At 46.0% G+C, this 21,516-nt stretch overlaps 1 protein-coding gene across 1 annotated transcript; it reads right to left on the bottom strand.

Annotated features, from left to right (window-relative positions):
• Positions 1 to 494: 494 nt before the first annotated feature.
• Positions 495 to 20,329, bottom strand: LOC126516695 (large ribosomal subunit protein uL1-like). Its single transcript, XM_050166791.3, has 5 exons — positions 20,162 to 20,329; positions 19,747 to 19,902; positions 11,917 to 12,065; positions 10,878 to 11,050; positions 495 to 717 (listed from the first exon to the last, which is right to left on the bottom strand). The coding sequence occupies exons 1-5, from the start codon at positions 20,164 to 20,166 to the stop codon at positions 547 to 549; spliced, it is 654 nt and encodes a 217-aa protein (XP_050022748.2). The 5' UTR covers positions 20,167 to 20,329; the 3' UTR covers positions 495 to 546.
• Between the last annotated feature and the right edge of the window lie 1,187 nt (positions 20,330 to 21,516).

Here is a 21,516-nt window from a genome sequence, read left to right on the forward strand (position 1 = left end):
GACGTTTACGGAACAGCCCTTCCTTTGACGCTCCTCACGGGATATTCTTTCAGCCAATTAGCAAGCTGATATGGCGGCTATCTCGGACCACCACACAACCATGAAATTGCAGATGCATTGCGCGGGATTCTGCACGCTACCATTCACTTTCTTTTTTGAAGCGCTAACGTCGCAATATATAGCTGCAAGTACCAGAAGGAAGTATTAGTGGATAGAATTGGTCACGTTTCGTCATCTTGATGAAAACACAAAATTGCATTTTGTGAAACTTCCGCTTCCCGGCACAAATGTTAACACGTGACCTCTCGACTACCAATCACAGCCAACATGGCGGATAGTGGCGGCCATGCAGGCGCCATATGTGTGCCGAGAATAGACTCCCTGATGGCCGACGACCACCTAACTGTATTTGTGTGGAAATAAACTTGACATTTGCGACAAGATCTCGGCATCCACTTTGCAGAGCTTGCCAAGCAGCCGAAAAACAATTCACGCAAGGTGATGCGCATTTAATGAGCCACCTAACGCTGTACACCAAAACAGGGCTCAGTAGAGTCTCTGGGGCGGACCCATGGTGGACTTTATGTGCAGGGAACGAATGTTCTGCCAGTTCTTCTTCAAAAGAGATACTAGGTAGTTGATGGCCAGGGTGAGGTTCAGCACCAGCTCGTCTGCACTCATCCGGATATGTCCGACGGCAACTGCAAGGCACAGTACCTAGGACGGAAAAAATGGTTTATGGTGAGAATATAACATGGGACACTGAAGGGAATAATGGGCATCAGAGCTGCACAAGGCGTGAACAATGAAACCATCGATGACTAGTGGTAAATTCATAGCATACATTTCCAGAACAGAAGTATCTTTATAATAAAATGCCCTATTAAGTTTAATGCTGAAACCATTGTGATCGGTTAATCACAAAACCCGTTGGAAATAAATGTAGATGATTGAAACGCTTATTACTGCCTCACAAACATTCAGAACGGTTGCATCTTTCAAAAGCTTATAATAATGCAAAACTAAGCTTCATGGCCATTAACTTTATACAGGGGTGTGCGAATAAGCATAACTGCGAGTCGGCCTAGTTGGAACAGATTCATTATTTAAAAGCTTTTTGTGCGCAAACAAACAAAAAAGCGCTCGTCCTTGTGTTTCTCCTCTTCTTTGTCCCTGTTTGTTTGCGCACAAAAAGTTTTTAAATAATGAGTGTGCGATATTCGCAACTTTTGAATAGTGAAGCAAATATTGTCATTGGTTAGCTGCGCGACGACCAGCGTAGGAAGTGAGGGACAGGAAAGAGCGCACTCCCAGTACTATTCCGGTCCCTTTTCTCACTTCCTACGTCGGTCGCCTTCATCTTCACCTGCTTCCGTTCCTGACCAGGGAATCTTATATCCTTCCCATCTGCTGTCCTCGTCCCTCCCTGGATCATACGGAATTATATTTCGGGTGGAAGCTTCTTTCTTCCCTCTGGGTTCTTCGTAATAAACAGTTTTCAGGATCCCGTGTTGCCTGGTTGTTTTGGTAAAATGATACGGGCCGGAGAATGGAGTCCTTGAATCAAGGTCCTTTTTCACCAAAGCCATGTCTCCAGGAGTTATATCCGGCATCTTGGCCCCGATGCGGTTCATGAAACTTCCTTTTCATAGTATGGCGGTATCTCCGTCGTTGTTCTGCAGACAGCGACTTTTCCCGGAGTGTAACTTTGTCTATAATCTGGTTTCTTATAGGCTGCAAGCCACAAAGATGTTCCAAAAGCGGAGAAATGAGGGTTGCGTCCTAATCCAGCAGTGTAGGAACCGTTGTGATGCGAAACAGCCGATTCTCATGAACACTTCCAAAAGGATGGACAGTTGGGCGAGCTGGTACGGTAACATTTTTGGTTTGTAGCGTGAAGGGACACAGATGAAGACTAAGACAGGACGAGTGCTACCAGCTACCCTTGAAGTCAGTGTAGAGAGCCAGGAATGTCTTCAGATCACGTATGACTGTGATAGAATCGGCTTCTGGATGGTACGGGGTGGGAAAACTTAGTTGGACGCCGCGTTGCTGGGCCCAAGCACGAAGGTTGTGGCTACAAAAAGCGGGACCTTTGTCGGCGACCACGAATTACTTTCCTAAATATATCCCTTTCAAGAAGCTAAATGACGCAGACTTGCTTCCTTGCCTTGCTTAGCAGCCACAAATCGTCTTCCTTGCCGGGCTTAGTAGCCACAAATCGGGTGCATTCATCTATTACTACTAGAAATTCTTGGGTCTTTCGTACTCCCCCCCCCCCTTTTTTTTCTTCTTTAAGTTCGGCGAAATCAAGGTGAACTACTTCGAATGGGGTGTTTGAGCAGGTTGGCATGACCATAAGGTTTCTACGAGGTCTGAATTTCACCTAGCATATTTTTTTTATTTACAAATACTGCTATCCCATGAATTGGGACATTGCAGGAGTGGTACTGTACAGAAGATGATACATAAACAATATTAGGAAAGTGCATGATTACAAATGTGAGTGCAAAGATTTACAGAGAAAACAGTACAGTATCATAAAGAAAATACATGATTAGGCAATTCTCGCACAAAATGATCATGAACAGACATCTCACGTAATGTGCCATCTAAATCGTTCCACAATTCGACTGTGAAAGGAAAAAAATGAAAATTTGAAGCTCTCTAAAAACGGCATAAACGGCACGATGTTAAGCAGGTTGGAACGGCGAGTGACACGTGCTGAAGAACTGGCGAAAGAAAAGGGGGCGTCAACATAAGTATGCTTGTTGATAATCTTGTGAAGTAGGATAATGTGATCACATATGCGTCTGTGTTGAAGTGTGTCAAGTGATAACGCGCGGGCGTGAACTGTGGGAGAGAAGTGACGGTCATAACGCTTATATATAAATATTGATTTTTCCTGCACATTTTCAAGTTTAATGATGTCTTTGGCGAAGTGTGGCGACCAGACCGCCGATGCATATTCAAGTACAGGCCTTACTAAAGATTTGTACGCCGTCAGCTTGCAGTTTTTGGTTGCATTTTTAACGTACGTTTTAAGAACCCGAGTTTCCCGAGTGCCTTGGAGCAGTTAAATCTACATGCTTAGACCAATTCAAGTTTGAACAGAACGTTACACTCATGGCACCCATGGCAAGTCTTGATGTACTTAGCCACACGGTTTTTATGTTATTCCAAATAAATCTCAGCTTTTAGTAGGTCCTCCAGAAACCGTCGTGCCCTCCCGGCTCAGGACTATGATATAGATGCAGTATTGTTGGAACGTGTCTCAGGTACGTACACCAGCCATTCTTCACTTCTAAGTATTGTGTTCCCTCCCATAGATTGGCCAAGTTTCGCTTTCGGCACTCACTGCTTGGAATACATGAAGTCCTGACAGCGCATCAGCATGATGATGATGATGTGTGGAGTTTTATGGCGCAAGGGCCAGGTGTGGCCAAAGAGCGCCATGTCTGTGGTAATGAGCTTGCGGTGTAATTATGATTGCTATGAAGTTGGTGTGAGGTGGCTGTAAAGAGGCCTTAAAATATACGCTCTAAAGTGCGTAAAATCTGTAAGATAAAATTATGGCGATGACGTATGACTTGTACTATGAAAATTTAGATGCATATAAAAAGAATGATACGATAGGTAAAATATATCACGATTATAAGAAATGCCAGAGCACTACTGCCTCCTTAGAGCCCTTGAAGCACAAGGGCCTGGAGGCATGTGCTACGCAAAACAATTATCGCAGTGGCATCCTCTCGAGAGAGGAGGCGCTACGAATTCATGGGACTAATAACATGTAAGACGAGATCTCTGAGGAAACCTAGGACACTGTATTAAAAAGCGGTTCTGGACCGAGAAACATTAGAGGATGAAGAGGAATGTGTTGGCGGTGTGCTAAGGAAAAATGTCTCCTCTCGGATTCGGCTCCCCGACACTCCAGGAGGACGTGGAGTACGGTCAGCCTCTCCCCGCATCTACCACAGTTTGGAGGCTCACTTCCGGTCAGTGATGATGATGATGATGTGTGTGGTTTAGTGGCGCAAGGGCCAGCTATGGCCAAAGAGCGCCATGTCCGTGTTAAATAGTTTGCAGTGAAATAATGAGTACTATGAAGTTGGTGTGACGTGGCTGTGGAGGGGCCTTAAAAATGGTAGCGCTAAAGTGCGTAAAATCTGTATAATAAGATTATGGCGATGACTTATGAAGTGTACTATGAACAATAAGACATTTAAAAAGAATGATATGATGTCTAAAGATATTTCAGGTTATATAAGATATGCTAGAGCACTACTGCCTCCTTAGAGCCCTTGAAACACAAGGGCCTGGAGGCATGTGCTATTCAAAACAATTATCGCAGCGGCATCCTCTGGAGCGAGGATGCTCTACGAATTTAATGGGCATATAACGTGTAGCACTACATCTTTTAAGAAGTCGAGGACTGCCTTGGTGTTAAAAAGCGGTTCATGACCAAGAAACATAGCCGGGTGCAGAGGGATGTAATAACGGTATGCTAGCGGAAAATGTTTCTTTCAGGTTCAGCTTTCCGACACTCCAAGAGGACATGGAGGACGGTCAGCCTCTCACCGCATCTGCCACAGGTTGGAGGTTCACTTCCAGTAAGTAGAAAATGATGGGTCCCAAATGTGTGTCCTATTCTGAGGCGACAGAATAGGACATCTGTTCGCCGAGATTTTGTTGGGGAGGGCCAAGAACCTAACTGCGGCTTAATAACGTGCAGTTTATTATTTATTTCTGCGTCCCACATGCGTTGCCAGTGGTTTCGCAGTTTCTTTCGTATGTAAGGTTTCAGATCTGAGAGGCACCAAGGCAGTATTATGAACAGCAGGGAGTGTGATTGACGTAGCCATCTGGTCTGCCAAAACGTTACCTCCGATTCCCCTATGGCCGGGTACCCAGCATCAGCATACCGATGATTTAATTACCCCAGGGCGATGTAGCACTTCGAAGGTGAATGGCTGGATCTCGCCGATCCACCGGGTCACCCTTCCTTTAGTCGGAGCTAGTGGAAGGTGTGTGAAGGCTTGATTGTCAGTGTACAGCTTGAAAGTGCGCCCTTCCAAGTATCTAAAAATATCTCGGCGCCATAACTACTGCGAGCGCCTCTTCTGTAGTTGCGAAGTTCACCTGCGCTTTTGAAAGCGTGCAGGAGTAGTAGGCAATCACTTGTTGCCTTCCGCTGGGCTTCCGCATGTCTCGTCGATAAAGGACAACGCCAGTTCCATACCGTTAAGCGTCAGTAAACAATTCGAAAGGCAAAGTCAGCCAATGTGAGTATGGAGTCTGATGAAATGGCCCTAACGAGCTCAGCATAGCAATGTTCGCATTCTTCAGAACGTTTTCTTCCGTTAAAACTGTCAGGCAACTTGTCTTTATAGCAAGTCTTTAATGAACGCTCGGAAGTGTCCTGCGAGTCCTAAGGATACTCAGAGAGAGTGCAAGTCGTAAGGTTTGACGAGTTGCGAGATGCGTTGCACGCATTCCTCATTGGTGCTCTTCGTTCTTCCATCAAAAACCCTGCTGAGGAAAACAACCTTCTGGCAAAACAACTAACTTGATATTAATTTTCAGTCTTGCTTGACTGGGGGGGGGGGGGAGTTCTTCAAGCACTTCCGATAAGTGGATCACGTGGTCATCCCTTGTTCTCGAGTACACGATTATATAATCAACGTAGACATTGTGAAACTTTCCTATACAGTCTTTTAGAACCAGATTATCATTTCTTGGAACGATGCTCCAGAATTTTTCTACCCGAATGGTAGCCTGTTGTACTCGTATATGACAAACGGTGTAGCAAGTGCTGTGAGCTTCTTCGTTTCCTCTTTAAATGGTACCTGCCAGTATCTTTTACATAGGTCTATTCTCGAGAAACATTCACAGCCACCCGTCTCAATGATTTCGTCTATGCGTGGTAGTGAAAAAAGGAAGAGTTCAGTTTGCATGTTAATTGATTGGTAGTCCGTGCATAAGCGGCGTGATCAGTCTTCCTTGGGGACGATGGTTATTGGTGAAGCAAGTGGTTAAGTTGATGGTCTAATACTAGAATTGAGCACTCCTTGAAGCTCTTAAGCCAGAACTTTCTCTTCACTTAGACTATACGGCTTTTTCCTCACAACGGACACCTCGCAACTTTAATGGAACTTCTATAACCGTCGAAGGTCGTGGATATATGCCTACACATGTTAATTCTGGAAAGTTAGAACATCTTCAGAACATGACACAGTCCTTGCCTTCTCGATGTCTGTTGCCTTTCTGCTTTGTCCATCTGTAGTGATCACGTCATTCCCCAATATATTAATCTTGAAAAGCTTCATGTCTGGCCTTCAAATGAGAAAATCAAACTCAACCCCAGACAGTACCAAACATTTTGTCGTGATCTCGTGGTCTCTAAACAGGACATTTGCGTCTGTCCATCGTTTCAACTCCTCCGAGGCTCCATCGTAACTACAGACTCGATTTGACTTTCCAGTGGTAATGTTCGCCTCGTCTAGACTTTTCATTTACGAGGCTGATGCACCAGTGTCTACGAGCGCTGTCATTTTCTGGTCATTTGAAAGCATTAGGACAAGAAAGAATGTCTTAACGAGAAATGTACTCTGATTTTGTTTGATTGCGTCATCGTCAATGCAGTGTAAGTTCACAAGTGGTTCCTCACATTCAGTGAATCTCCTTTGTGAAATTATGGTCTCACAAGGATGCATATACACTGGATTAATTAGCACTTTTCTCAACCGATTTGTCTGTCCGCTGTCCGGTTGTTGGGAATGTGGTTTCGACAGGAGGTGGTAGGTCTGAGATGGTGACATTTCTTAAGGTCACCTACGGCGGAAAGTGACCTGATTTGGACTTGCTGCCAACATTCGATCGCTTCTCATTCCGAGCATCACAAGTTGCACCACTGATGACTCGAGAAGCATGGTATCCGCTATTTGCAACAACCAGCGTTATTAAAAAAAATCAAAAGACCATCAACTTTCTGGTTATAAGCGATCGCCATGTCACGCAAGTCAAGTGGATTTCCTCTAAATGCACACAGAAACCTCTCACTCCATGCTTTCCACGGCTACTTCTTGTGTTCCGAGATGCGAAGGTCAATCATTTTTGACATTTACTCCAAGGTACTTCCGCATGTGTAACACGCGATCAGTATCGATGCACCAGTTATTGCGTTCGCAAGAGTACTCATAGTCGAACCATGTAGCAGCGCTAGACGAAACACCATCTAACGGCTCAGGTTCCACTGGTAATTCAACTCTTCCGTAGTTCGCAAGAGCAGCTATAAGAGCTTTCTGCCTATGAATCCGTTCTATTTATATGGCGGCGAGCTTGACGTATGAATCTAAGAAATTAATGGGAGACGAAGGCACGCTTACGGTTGCGTTGCAGTTAGCAGGAAAACCGCGACTTGTCCAGAGGACGAGTTCACGCAATTCCACGTTGATTTTTGCAGCCCCTTTAGCGATGACGTCGAGCAGAGCCGGAGTGGCCATCTTGTCTTGTGCACAAGCTAAGTCCTCCCCATCCGGCTTGTAGCTTGGCTCGCCTTCTCGCTGTGTCCCGTAGAACGTCACCCATATGTCCAAGTCCGTAGTCCACAGCGCCAAAATGTAGAAGTCCCCGAAAGTTGGGAGCCTTTTAGCATTTAAAATAACTTAATCGCCATATTCTATCTCTCTTCTATCGTCCTATTCGTCCCTTTTTTTCCTTGACAGCCTTGTTATCTGACTTCATCTGCTGCCGTTCCTGACCAGGGAATCATAATTTGAATATATGAATATCTGTCCAATACTTTTTGAATACTTTACGTCGTCGACTATACACGATCAAACATGAAATTGAAGTAGAAAATGCGATATGTTTTCATCCCATCCACAGTAGACCTACCGTACTAGAGCACACTACGTCGTTCAGTCAGCCACAATTTTTCGTCTAAACACAGTCACTCGCAATAAAATGTTACATAGCATTCGACAGTCGGTATTTGGTACTATTTATAGATGCAGACCCCGTGTCCTCACCGGATTAAATCAAAATATGTTTCATTGCACCATATTTTATACGACAGCGGCACTATCTGCCGCGACAATCTACAGAATGAGTTTTTTTTTACTCGGTCGTCGCCCGCAGACGACCTGCATGTCTGGTCGAGACGGAATACTCAGATATTAATTGGTCCTCAAGATTACCTTTCTAAAATGTTAATTCATGACCGCGTATTCTCCTAAGAACTCCGAGTTTGCGAACAATCTGTTTAGTTGCTCTAAATGATCTCTTTATTCTTTTAATAAAACCTGCTTTATAATATGGAGTGTAATGACGAACTTTTTATTCTGAGTACCACGTATTTAAATTGTTTCGTGTTAATGGTGAGAAGGATGTACATTATTTGCGAACTATCCAAACAATAGTCAAACGGCTGTATAACGAAGTGCTCGGGACCTCCAAAATCCTTCGTTATACGGGTGACTTCGTTGTAAAGATAGCGAAACTTACCACTCTGAATAGAGGAGACTAATTAAGCACGATCAATCAAACGTTTAACACGAATTCATAGATACTTGGTGAATTAAGTCGCCATTTTCTTTGCCAACTTCGTCCGACGGTATGTGCGAATGCAGCCAACGTTATTGCACCGAGTTTCAGAGCATGCTCCGCGATGAAATGCAGGAGCCACCCAAAGTAAAGCTGAGATAGTCGAACTCCGATATCGCCTCCCTTGCCGTCAGAATTGGTTCGTTTATAGGATCATCACTGTTGCCTACGGTGACATTCGCGTCCTTTCCGCCCTAGATGCCTTTAAAGACATCGTCTGTCGTCAGTTAAGATTACATCACGTCACCATCAACTACGACGTATTCGTCAGTCGTCACAACCACTGATGCGTTACAGCATGCATCGTAGCAATTGATCGATTCCTGGAGCAGTGCATCAGGTCTATACTAGGGGAGTGACATATCCATAGAGCCAATGGGGACAATTTTTCTGTTACGAGCACCTCCTGGCTGCAGAGGCAAGCGCTATAAAGCCTCTGGAGTAGTATCTTTATTGAACTTTTGGTTTCATCTCTTACTTTTAATTAATTAATTTTTTATTATTGCCGGTATGTAGAAGCTAATGTTTTATTTTCAGGTTTTACAACTTGGTAAACTGTGGACATTACGCAAAACGTATTGAGCCACGTCCCGTACTGAGCCGGCATAAAGCTGGGTCGAAGTGTGCACTGCGCAAGCTTCCGGTGCAGGAACATTCCTCGATGCGGAATTGCATCGATGAGGCGAATCGTTGGCTTCGTCACTCACACCATTTCTGCTGTCTGTTTTGCCGCTTTTCGATATCGGAGCGTCGCCGCCTCACTCCGCTGAAAGCGCCGCCGGCGCAACTAGTCGGCGCTGCCGCTCACGACCCAGAACAAAACGCCGCTTAATTTACGGTACACGTCCGTGAGAAAAACTAAAGTGTCCAAGTATTTGCGCGAGACATAAAATAGAACGCAGTAAATAGGCTTAAAGCTTGCCTCTGGACAGAGGAGGCACCGTTTATAAAAAAAGCTTTATAAACGGTGAGAGGAGGTGCGGTTGTAGTTCGATCGTGTCGCTGTGTACGGCGTAACCGCGAAATTCGACTTTTGTCATCGAACGAACTATAATTTTGACATCTACACGCTCGTCAAGCGCATCGCTGGCTTCGCCGTAAACGCTAGCGCAGAGCACACCTCGGTGACGTCTGCGGAAGGCCGCGGTGACACAGCTAGCGGCGTTCGTTGTAAATCAGCAAATTGCCGCAGATCCCAAAATTACTTCGTTGTACAGATAAATTCATTGTAGAAGCTCCGTTGAAGAGGCGCTCCCGATACGTTTAAAAGGTAGGAATTCGGCCGGGACATAAACCTTCGTTGTCATGTCGCTGTAGAGGCGTTCGACTGTATTCAATATTCGATTCCATTCTGACACTTTTACATTCGTATTCAGTCTCAAAAGGGCTATTAGCGCACTCCTGCTAGCTACAATATGAATCAAGGAATGTAGACTTGAATCCTTGGCGTTCTACTGTTTGCACAACATTAAAATCATGCTGAATGAACTGTGGGAACGTCAAGGCAACCCATTCGGTAGCACAAACTTCCGCATTAACAACACTGACTGGCAGAGCAAGGCATACTTCGCATTGCACATATGAGGTCACCAAACTAACACCGGCTATGAGGAAGCAGCGCTGCTCACAAACCTGCAGAAACGAGGTGCCACTATTACAATACAACCGCAACAAGAGCCCTATTCAGGCGCGTCGTCCTATGTACACATTAATTCCTGATAACCACCTCATCTAACTGGAAAATACATTTGGTTCATTGATTTCTTGGTTCACTGCAAGCAACCAAAAAATGCTGCCTTTCATCTAATCTCCATTCGCGCCTTCACTTTTCCACACTGAATAAATATTGGAGCGACACATTTCACACTCATTTGCACCAGGATGCTCCCTATCAAAGCTCACTAAAACTGCTGTCATAGACGGCTATAACACAATAAAAAGGTCTAGCCATATGTCACAGAACAATGCATTAAGTATGTTACACCAACAAAAATACAGGCAGCGAACCGTGCTACCACAACTAACAGCAGTTATCCAGTGACTGCTTGAAATCTGATATCTGTCTACTAGAGTATAACCACGCATATAATCTATATAATCTGTCAATATCCAAAGTTTTGTACAATCTGCCCTACCACCACCTTCCTGCATGCTATACAAAATAAAAAGAATTTGCACTTTCTTGTATGCTGCAAGGCAATCAAATTATTATAGAAACTCAGCTTGAAAAGCTAATCCTGTCAAATCGGAACAAGGACTACACGGCATACCTTCTTCATCTGGAACCTGATTGTGGCCTTCACATCGTCAAGCTTGGTCATCATGGATTCATTGTGGGTAAGCAGCGTGGGGAACTTGCCCGCCTTGTTCAGACCAGGACCCAGTAGACGCGGAATCTGCTTGATCAGCGATTCAGACGCCATGAACGCATGATACTTCTTGGCTGAAGTGGTGAGAATGGAAAGAAATCAGTAAGGAGGACCCGACCTAAAGGCATACCAATAGGAAGGCCTAGGTGATGCCTACAGAAAAAGAGCAAACAGCTTGATAGGTACTTTTAAACCAAAGGTAAACACATCAGCTTGATTTTTTTTCATGCTACCGCTGAGTACGAGTCAACTTTCAAATAGTGTACTTAGCCCAGGCATATGTTGGCTGTTGGCTTCCAGTTCCAGCTACCAGTTCAGGCTACATCGTGTCAACCACGAGAGAGAGAGAGAGAGAGATTATTGAATTAAAGAAAAACAGCAGGGTCCTTCAAAGGCCCCGGGCGTGGGCGAAGCACTCAGTCCAGGACCCCATTAGTCCTGGCCGCCCGGCCCGTGCTCCTGACAAGATCGAGCTGGTCCCCGGAGTCTACTCTTGACAGCGTCGCAACACCCAACGTTTGTGTGATGGGGTGTGCATTTTGTGGGTTTGCGCTAACTTCAGCTGACAGATGCATCATCATCATCAGCCTGGTTATGCCCACTGCAGGGCAAAGGCCTCTCCCATACTTCAACTACCCCGGTCATGTACTAATTGTGGCCATGTTGTTCCTGCAAACTTCTTAATCTCATCCGGCCACCTAACTTTCTGCCGCCCTCTACTACGCTTTCCTTCCCTTGGAATCCAAATGCAGTTTTCATCAAATCACTCTGGTAGCAGCTGAACTAGCCGTCCCACAGATTTGCTTAGTGCATGCTATAAACAGTGTTCATATCTGACTTTAAAGAGCACCACATCATGTGTCAAACTTGAACACATAAGGTCACAGAAAAATTAAGGTTAGCGCACCAAGCGCCCCGGAAAGCACAAGCAAGCACGCACCAAGTTTCTTCACTTGCTTCTTGTTTTTGTTGAGCTTCTTCAGTTGCTCAACGTCCATACAGTCGAGATTGTTGACTCTGGCCTCATCGCAGTGTTGTTGATCACCCAAAATGCACACACGGAACTTCGGCCTAGGGATGTGCCTCAGCCTGTGAGGTAAAAGGAACACCTTTAGCATCGCAATTGCCAAAAGCAAATACAACGAAACTGTCACACTGCACAGAAATGCACGTGCAATCAGTGTAATTCATTGCCCAATCCTGGAGCCACCACAGCAGCCATACACACAACTCCAGCAGCCCTTTAGTTTATAAAGACCGAAGCATATCTTGAAGCTAAGTCGCAGCACAGCACTCCGAAAATATTTCTTAATCACATAAAAGCGACAGCCACAGCACTTCGAACGCAGCAACAGACGCAGAAAACGTCAAATTCTTGCTTACTATTCCACTCCAGACGTAACGCTAGCGTAGTGTGGGGGGCCATACTTTAGATCCATTTCATTTTCCGCACCCTTCGTCACAGACATGGAAGTCGTTATCGGTGACATCGTACGAGGGTTCATAAGAACGAAAAATGGATCGTTACACAATACGGCCTTAGGACGTCCGTCTACTGCGACTTCTCCGAAGAAACTGATGTATGTTGTAAGCGCAACAGCCACATATATAACGGCCGGCTTCTAGGAGCCTCCAAGCGGCAATTATTCGTGCCGGCGCAGCGCAATAGCTTCGCAATTTTAAGACTGAATTCGAGTCCACCTGGCTTTCCTTAACAGAAAACTGAGCTACCTGTTGCGCTACAAGCCTTTGACGTTTCGAGAATCGCAACCAGCGAAATCTCCCGCTACGTTCAACGAGTACGAATTGGCAATGAATTCATAAATCGGAGTGTTCTACCGCTGTATAAACAGCTAGGCTAGTTTCGGTAGTTTTATTTAGAAATAACTGCAGGCCAAGGAATGGCCCAAGCAGGAGTGGAGGTGTTACAGAAAAAATGCGCACAACCAAATACATAATACAGGCTTGGCAAAATAACAAACAGGTATGCAATATAGTAAGGTACGTAAAATAGTAAAGTACAATATCAAAATCACAGTTCACAATAATTATCAATAAATTTTAGTATGCTTCCGGAAAAAATTTGATGCGGCAGGTTGTTACCTGTTATCGTGTGAGAAAAAAAAAAAAGAGCATTTAAAATTGTTAGTACGGGCAAAGATAGGAGTGAAGTGTGAATGGTTTCGCTTTTTGGGACGTGAATATAACGGAGCAAGGATGTCTGTTAGGTCTAGAATACATCTTTTGCTAGATAGGTGGAAAAGAAATTTCAGTGTTGCGATTTTCCTTCGCCATTCTAAAGATTGGATTTTATTTTTATTCATTAGCTCAGTTGGGGAGTCAGAGTGGCGAAAATGGTTGTAAATAAAACGAACGGCTAAACTTTGGATTTTCTCGAGGGTGTTAAAATATTTTTAGTGTGCTGATCCCAAACCTCAGATGCATATTCCAAGCTAGGCCGTATTATTGTATTATATGCAAGGAGTTTTGTGTTAGGAGGAGCGGTTTTAAGTTGTGCCTTAGCAAGCCTAATTTCCTGCGTGCGGACGAACAAATTTTTTCAATGTGGGAGGACCAAGTGAGTTGGCTAGTGATTGTGACGCCAAGATTTTTGTAACTGTCTGTTAGTAAAACAGGGATTCCTTGGATACTATATTGGTAAATAAATGGTTGTTTCTTATTAGTGATACGCATAAATACAGTTTTATCAGGGTTTAATTTCATGCCCCAGCAGTCACACCAGGTAGTGGTTTCATCGACAGAGTGGTCCAGTATTATTTGGTCATTTACAGAAATAATAGAACGGAATAGAAGGCAATCATCAGCAAACAAACGCATTTCGACGTCTTTTTTTAGCCTATGTGATATTAATATAAATTAAAAACAATAGCGGTCCTAGGACTGGGACGCATTTGGCTGATATGTATCGCTATGTTTCTGTTAGGCAACAGAAAATGAAATACTTTTTGCATATATACTTGGCTCTAACAATGAACCCTACGAATGATTGAAGTAAAATTACAGAATTATATGTAGACAAAAAAGTGACTGCTCGCATTTTACTTTTTTGGCGTACTTTTTGTATTTGGTCGCTTCATTCGATGCGCTAACGGGCGACACTATCTCGGTTAATGCTAAAAGTTAAATTATGGTGTTTTACGTGCCAAAACTACGATACGATTATGAGCCACGCCGTAGTGGGGGACTCTACGGGGACTCCGTATAAATTATGACCGCCTGATGTTCTTTAACGCGCACCCAATGCACGGGCGTTTTTGCATCTCACCCCATCGAAATGCAACCTCCGCGGTCGGGACTTGATCTCGCTCCCTCGGTATGAGCAGCGCAACGCCAAAGCCGTGGTTATGATTCCGGCTGTCATTCAGTTCGCCTGCTCCTGGCGCACACTGCACGCGTACTATCGGCGTCGAATGAAACGCGAACAGCGGAGAGCATAACTGAATGTTTACATTGCGCGCCGTCCAGTCATTATAGCCGCGCACATCCGGTTTGACCGCAGTGGGCGATGATGCTCCCCCTTTTCGTTTGCGTCCTGGCCCTCTCACTTGTAAGCTAGAAATAAAAAGAAATCAAAGAAAGCAGAAGCTAAAGTATCTCAGTATATGGCGAGTATTATGGCTCAGTGCGGCGAAACTGCAAGCGTTATGTGCGTCAAATGAAACACTAACAGCGGTGCTCGTGGTACAGTTTGCAGAGTAATCATTAGTGCGCCGTCATCTCTTCTCGCTTTCAAATAACAGAAGAACCAAAAATATTGCAATATAGCGGGCACGTCATCGCGCAGTGCGGTCAAACCCGAAGTGCGCGCCTGTAAATGATGACTGGACGGCGTGCCCTGTACACCTTCAGTTCTGGTCTCCGTTGCTGGCCTTTCATTTGACGCCGATAGTACACGCGTTTGACGTCAACTGTGCGTTGCAACATTGTTTCTGTATCAGCCAGTGCTTCCAGCAAATCAAGGAAAACAGAAGAAGGGTGTTCTGCGCGGCTCTATGTTGGGCCAACACAGAGACGGACCAGCAGGGCCACTTTTTTCCGCTTCTAAGAAAATGAAAGTCAAGCACGCTTTTCAGGCAGTAGTTTTGTAGCGAATAGCCACTGACCTTATTGAAACGGCTATAAGACGACAGGAAGGGTCTTCCGTACGCGGTAGATTTGTGCGTGTGTAAAGGCATTGAAGCTACCTATCCACATCAGCTCCTGAGTCGAGTGCAGTGCTAGCTAAACCGCTGACGGAAATTGCGCTTCGTTTTATCTCGTCGACTGCTGTTTGTTTTCCTGAAAGCTACTTCGTTTTATTAATCTTTGCTGAAGATAATTAAATGCGTGCGGCACGGACGAGATGGCTGAGTTAGAGAACGCTGTGCTTGCCTATTAATTGTTGGTTACATATTGCAAGCCGCCTGGAGCTTCGCGAGGTGCGGAAACCAATTGGAGGAGCACTGCGCAGGCGCAAAAAGCACTGCAAGCGCTGTTTTCTCCGCTTTGTCTGCTACGGCGCAGGGCGCATTTTACGTTACTGAGCGAAACTTTCCGTGTCGCAAAAAAGAAAGCAGCCTGCTCATCCGTTCTTTATAAGATATTCATCTATTCATCTGCGATGTTCAATGTTCGCGGTTAACTGAGAACTAAGCAATCGAGCAGGTTTTGCCAAGAACGAGCGACTTCGCGACAATTCGCGCTGCCGCGCGTTCTCGTTCCGTACGAAAGTGCTTACGTCGGCGCTTAGCGAGCCGCGCGCCCCGGCGCGTGTTCCTGCAAAGATTTGCTCCCCCTGTGCAGCGAATTCTTCTAGAGCAGGACATGCTCGTAGACAGCTGACCAGTGGCTTACAAGTTTTGGAAGCTAGCCTTCCTGTAATAGGCATTCGGCAGAACACGATCCGGGGCGTAAATAAGGTTGAACAAACTCATCTGTCAGTGCCTTAATTACAGCCTGAATTAAGAAATTAATGGATCACGACAATTTCAGAAACTGGCCAGTATTTTCATGCAGCCGTTGAGAAAGCATTACCAAACCTGTTGCTTCAATATAGGGGCAGTTATAAAGTTAGAACTTTGCTTGTTAAAATTTTGTGCTATATTTTTAGCGCAAATACCACAAGAAACGTGCTGAAATTTGTTCTAGCAATTGCGTTGTGTGTAAGCATGTAACTTATTACCAAATTTTTTTTCCTGACGGCAGCCCCCAGCACGAGCTCCACCTACCCTGAATCTGTCTCGCCTGTGTCAGGGTATGCGCAATGTGCGGTCTTCGGCCTTTCAACCGGTCTTGCTTACTGATGTTTTGCACAAGTTATAAAAAATAACTTGCTACCAACAATTTGCTTTCGTAGGATTGTCACATGCAAATAAAAAGAAAATGACTTTTTGCTATTCAGAAAAATTGTACGAAGCCTTGTTATGTACTGATGCGCATATCGAATGTAGTTTGAACTGTAGATACGAGATACTCAGCTCTAATAGTTTGTGTATTGCATCTCACGCTGTGCAAAATTTGCTAATAAAAATGCGAAATAAAGCACCATAGGGTAAACTTTTAAGAAGTACGGTTGGCGCTGCTGGCACATAGTACGTGATCAACCAGACACAAAAAAAATTGTCACGTCAAGAAGAACATAGCTGTCGGAAAAAAAACAGACTGCAAAAGTAAACAACCCGCGCTCGTCTCCTCTTGCGTCTGCCGAGAACTCGTAGCAGATTAGCGGGATGGCGTCTCCCACTCACGCACCAACAGAACCGTTGCCATGACAGCGCGCTTGATTTTATTTAGTTTAACGTGCAAGCGAACCTGGTCAGCACTTTGAATCGGCAGTGTTCGTCCGAGGCCGTGAACCCTTTTATACGGCACTAAAGTTGTTCTACCACCAAAGTTGCTCACGGTTTGCTTTACATTCTTTACAAAGTTATTACTCGGACCTTTGAGAATGACAGCCCACAAACAAATGACATGAAACAAACTGACAGCGCATGCCTTTTACGTTAAATTTTCTCAAACTTGAAATATTATAAAATGTGCGTAACAATAACAAAAGAAAAGGCCCACGCAATAAGCCGCGTTTCTGCCAGAAATCTTGCCTTCGTGCTCTTCGCATGTGTAGCGATGGTGCGTTCCTTGTGGCACAGCAGGCGTATAGCACCATGGAGATAAGTTGTAGCGACCGCGCCCTTTCCGTTTGTGCCTCGACGCCGTGGTGCTCGCTGTGCATGTTCCTAGCGTCCATACGCTTGCGCGTAACCCGCGTACACGAAGTGAAACGTCAGTCACTTTTTTTTTCTTAGAAGCATGGCCTACCTTCCACCAGGGTATAAAGTGGCGCTTGTGAAGCAATTCCCGTTTACCTGGGGGGTACACCAGCTGACATAGCCGTGGTTCTATAGCACAGCGTTCCCTGGCTAGATTACTACATAGGGGGAGTGACTCCAGCGCGGGCTCCCTGCTGAGGCTTTTGTTGAAAAGTTGGTCGCACCACAGTCGCTTTCACCTGAATGAGCGGCCTGCGCGCCGGCGGCGCACTTGTCACGTAGGAAACCCTACCGCAGCTGCATGTAGCTTTGACAGGAATTTTATTCTGCTGCAATAGTTTTGATACTCGGTGGCGCCTAAACAGTGATTATGTTCATCACCCAATAAAATGGAGGAAGACCGATGAAAACGATGCAAACGACGCAACAACGACGGTGCGCCAAGCAGACGACAGCGCCTAAGCCCGTGAGCTCGCCTCAGCCAATGGGCGCTGCCGAAAAGCCAGAGCTTCAGGATAAGGCCACGGTAGCGCCGCCGCAATTTCAGCGTTTTCGAATCGCCCGTGGCGCTTGCCAAGGTGTCCTCTGGACCCACTCCCCCACTCTAGTCACTACCACAGCGCATCACGAATGGGTGTGCATGCGCTGTGGGTGTGCCAATTCCACTATATCTCTTCAACTCCAAAGTCTTTGAAACATTCACATTAAAGCTTGCAGAGAAACCGCCCGGTCTTATTGGTCACGCTACAATGAAATTTTGGGCTAAGGGCATGGTTTGCTCTGGAGAAGCGTATCGCGCGGTCCACTGCGTAGAGCACGTAAGCATCCCACTTCGCCCTACGGGACCACGCCATGCGACGGTTGCTGGGTCGGAGGTAGTGTGCCGAGGACCATGCGCGGCCTAATAGAAGATATGCGAGCAATGCTTTTAAAGGGACACTAAAGGCAAATATTAAGTCGACGTGGACTGTTTAAATACCGTTCCTGAAACCTCGCAACGCTTGTTCGTACCAAGAAAAGCCTTAGTTTACGAGAAAATTGCATCTGAAGGGTCCGAATACCTATTTGGAAATTCAAATCTCCTGCCACCGAACCGGGGAAGTGGCGACGTTGCATACGCCATCGCCACCCTTTGTTGCCGTCTGTGAGTAAAACGGCGCCCGACAGACGGCGGTACCGAGCAAAGCTAGAGCGGCGGATTCGCCGCTGCAGCTGCTTTTTGGTCAAGTGGCGTAGACCGTTCGGGCTTCCCATGGAAGTTGAATTCTTCGCTACTTGCGCTTTGTGCGAGTTTCGTGAGCCAGCAAAACCAGCGCAGCACCACACGATAACTAGTGAAACGCGAAAGCGTGGGCGGCCCGGAGCCGAGCGAAAACGAAAGCTTTCGGCCTCCCGCATCATTGTCAGGGTTATTTCAATGAGTTTTCTGAAAGCAAAATAGAACTGGACAAGTAGCATTTTATTTCGTCTTATAATACAATGCAAGGATGTTTTGTGCAACGAGTGGTTGAGTACTAGTGACAGAATTTAACTGAGGAGTGCTCTCGTCATCGCGCAAGTACTTGAATGCCCGGGGGAGTCTAATTATGTCCTGCATTTAATTTAGCTCGAATCCTCGATTATTAAGGCTCTGTTCGCGATAATATTGACACCTTAGAGATTCTCAACATTAATCTATCACTTTAGCTTGACTTAACATTTGCCTTTAGCGTCCCTTTAACCACCGACGATGTTGGTACGCGCCTTTGCGATTCGTCACGTCACGTAATATTTAAAAAAAAAACAGCATTCGCCTTCACTGATTCAACATGTCATGAACCAATAAAGCGACTATATATAACGCGTGTAGGAGCTAGAATAACTATAAATACCTCAGAACAGTGGTTGTCTGAACCGGTTGGTTACACATAGCAAGAATAGTTTCCAACAGAAAGCACTGGCAAGGACAGAAGGAACGACGACTCACGCTGGAGCCAGCGTGTGTCATCATCCCTCCTGTCCTTGTCAGCGATTTCTGCTGGAAACCTTTCGTGCGATAAATACCAAACACCTTTACCGTACGCCCACTTTAAGCATGGCTCCTTGACAGACAGTGGTAGAGGAACGCTACATCGAACAGTGAGCGCGCACCACTTGCCGCAAAAGGATCGTGCGCTCGTTATCAGCCCATGCGCGTCATTCTATGGCATTGCGGCGCAGCGAAACCATGAGCGCGATGAAGCCGAGCACATGCTCGGTTAAACGAAGGCGCTTATCGACGTCGCCACTCGTGAAAAGCCGTTCTGCACGTCTGCTAGGCTTCGCATGCTTTTCTGGGCGGACAGCCTCAGACCGAGCAGCCGCTGCCAGGCGTGTCCTCGTAGAGCGCACGTGAAACGGGCCACTCACACAGACTGCACAGCAGTGCACTTCACTGTACGACGCGGCCAAACGCTGTCCGTTTCAGGTCAGCTTTGCGCGATGCTTGGGGCGGACAAAGACGGCGTGCTCGCGTCGAGGCTTACTTGACGGTTCCAGAGAAACGCTTGTCCTTCTGTGGATCGTAGTTCTTGAGCGAGATCTGCAGCTCCACCGACTCGACGAATTTGCGGCGGTTCCGCGCCGACTCTCGCAAGACCGCGTTGACGCAGTCGTACAGCATGTCACGGGTCACTTTGGAGCTGTGGCATGAACAATACGTCAATGAGTGTCACAGCGACTATTTAATAAAGTGCGGGCGGGGCGCGGTTGCAGGCTCGTGTCCATACAAGGAATGCGCGGGCACTACTCATAGGTAGGAGCTTTACAAACACACAATAAAACGACCGTAGTTACTAAAATACAATCACGTGCTGTATTGTTACGCATCTAGCTATCGATCGTTACACAAATCAGAGCATTGTACATTAATTCACCGAAAGATTGCAAAGGATTACATACCTCATACTTTGAGATCCGACGTTCAGGCGAACACCGCAGACGACCAAAAGAACTTGCGGAAGTGGAAGCACTCGTAAGGCTTCAACACAGCTGGATCGGCTAGATCACGGTAGAACAGACGGATGTCTGAACGGCGCCGCCTGTCTGCAGAACGAGCTGACTACAACTCTGTTCGGGCTTCATCCCTTTGCCGGCAGGAGCGCTGCAGTGTCGGGGGGGGGGGGGGGGGGGAGGGAGTGAAACCCCTCAATAAAGAACAAAAGTAGCGCCATATTTTGAAGATTGCCGCCGTCCTTCTCCCCTGTGCTTTTCCTCAACGCTGGGCCCTCTCATTGTCCGAACGCAGTTCTTCAAATAATTCTTCAAAGAATCAGCCGGGCTGATTTCAACCCACACAATGGTCCCGGCTCTGTGAGGTAAGCGAGAAATTCTTCACTCATCACTAATACCATATGCTGCCACTTGTTTTATGTGGCTTCGTTAGTTTTTCGCTCTCTTAAGTGCCGCATGTTCGCGCTGCGTTTATTTGCAACTTCCGTGCCCGACTTCAATCATGTCATCTACAAAAGCATGTGCTTTTTGTCGACTGAGTCATACATTCCATGGCGTTGTCTTTGTTTGGCTTGAATGCATACGAACAGCGCCTATTGAGTGTAACGCCGTACGTTGCGAAGCGGTGACGGTACGTAAACAGGTGCGCTGATGATGTTCTGATCATTATAAGCCATTATAGCTGTTCGGCGCCTTACCTATCCGCGTCGAACCGTTATGAAACGTGACCAAACGTACTCGGGCGGCGGCACCGCCGCGTGGTCCGTACCTTGAAAGCGACCTGCGATGCCGACAAAGATTGCCGACTTCTGATATAGCCTCGCCCTTTGTGTTCTCGTCGCATACTTAGCGTTGAAGAGAGACACGCGGAGAAGGCAGGGAGCGTCTTCGGAGAGCGTCTGCTAGTTCAGCACCGCGTAGGGGGCGCCAACGCCGGCGCAGGAGGAGAGAGGAGGTATCCCCATCTTTGTTATATTTAGGGGCATTACGGAGGGGGGTTCCTGCAGTCTGCTACCCCAACCCGTCATGCGTAAAGTGTAATGCTTTGTATCTGCACAAAAATACGTAATTTGCGAAGGCATTTAATCGCTATGATATAGTAAAGTAGATAATTGATAGCTTTATAGCGATAAGGAACAATAAAAAAAATGATCAGAGATAACCATAGGGATACTAGGGCTCCATAGAAAATGCATGGGGAAGCTCAGTAGGGGTGGGTAAACTTAAATTTTCGCGTGGGCCAACTTGAAATTTGGGGGTTATTTTTGTTATGTCGCCGTTACAAATTGTTAAGAAAGAGACCT

Source organism: Dermacentor andersoni, chromosome 1, assembly GCF_023375885.2.
Source record: "Dermacentor andersoni chromosome 1, qqDerAnde1_hic_scaffold, whole genome shotgun sequence".
Classification (NCBI taxonomy): domain Eukaryota; kingdom Metazoa; phylum Arthropoda; class Arachnida; order Ixodida; family Ixodidae; genus Dermacentor; species Dermacentor andersoni.

What these genes read in the sequence shown, in the direction of transcription:
- LOC126516695 (XM_050166791.3), bottom strand. An exon ending in CGTTTCTCTGGAACCGTCAA is followed by an intron (nt 12,066 to 19,746) that starts GTAAGCCTCGAC and finishes TTTACCTCACAG; the next exon opens with GCTGAGGCACATCCCTAGGC. An exon ending in GAAGCAAGTGAAGAAACTTG is followed by an intron (nt 11,051 to 11,916) that starts GTGCGTGCTTGC and finishes TCACCACTTCAG; the next exon opens with CCAAGAAGTATCATGCGTTC.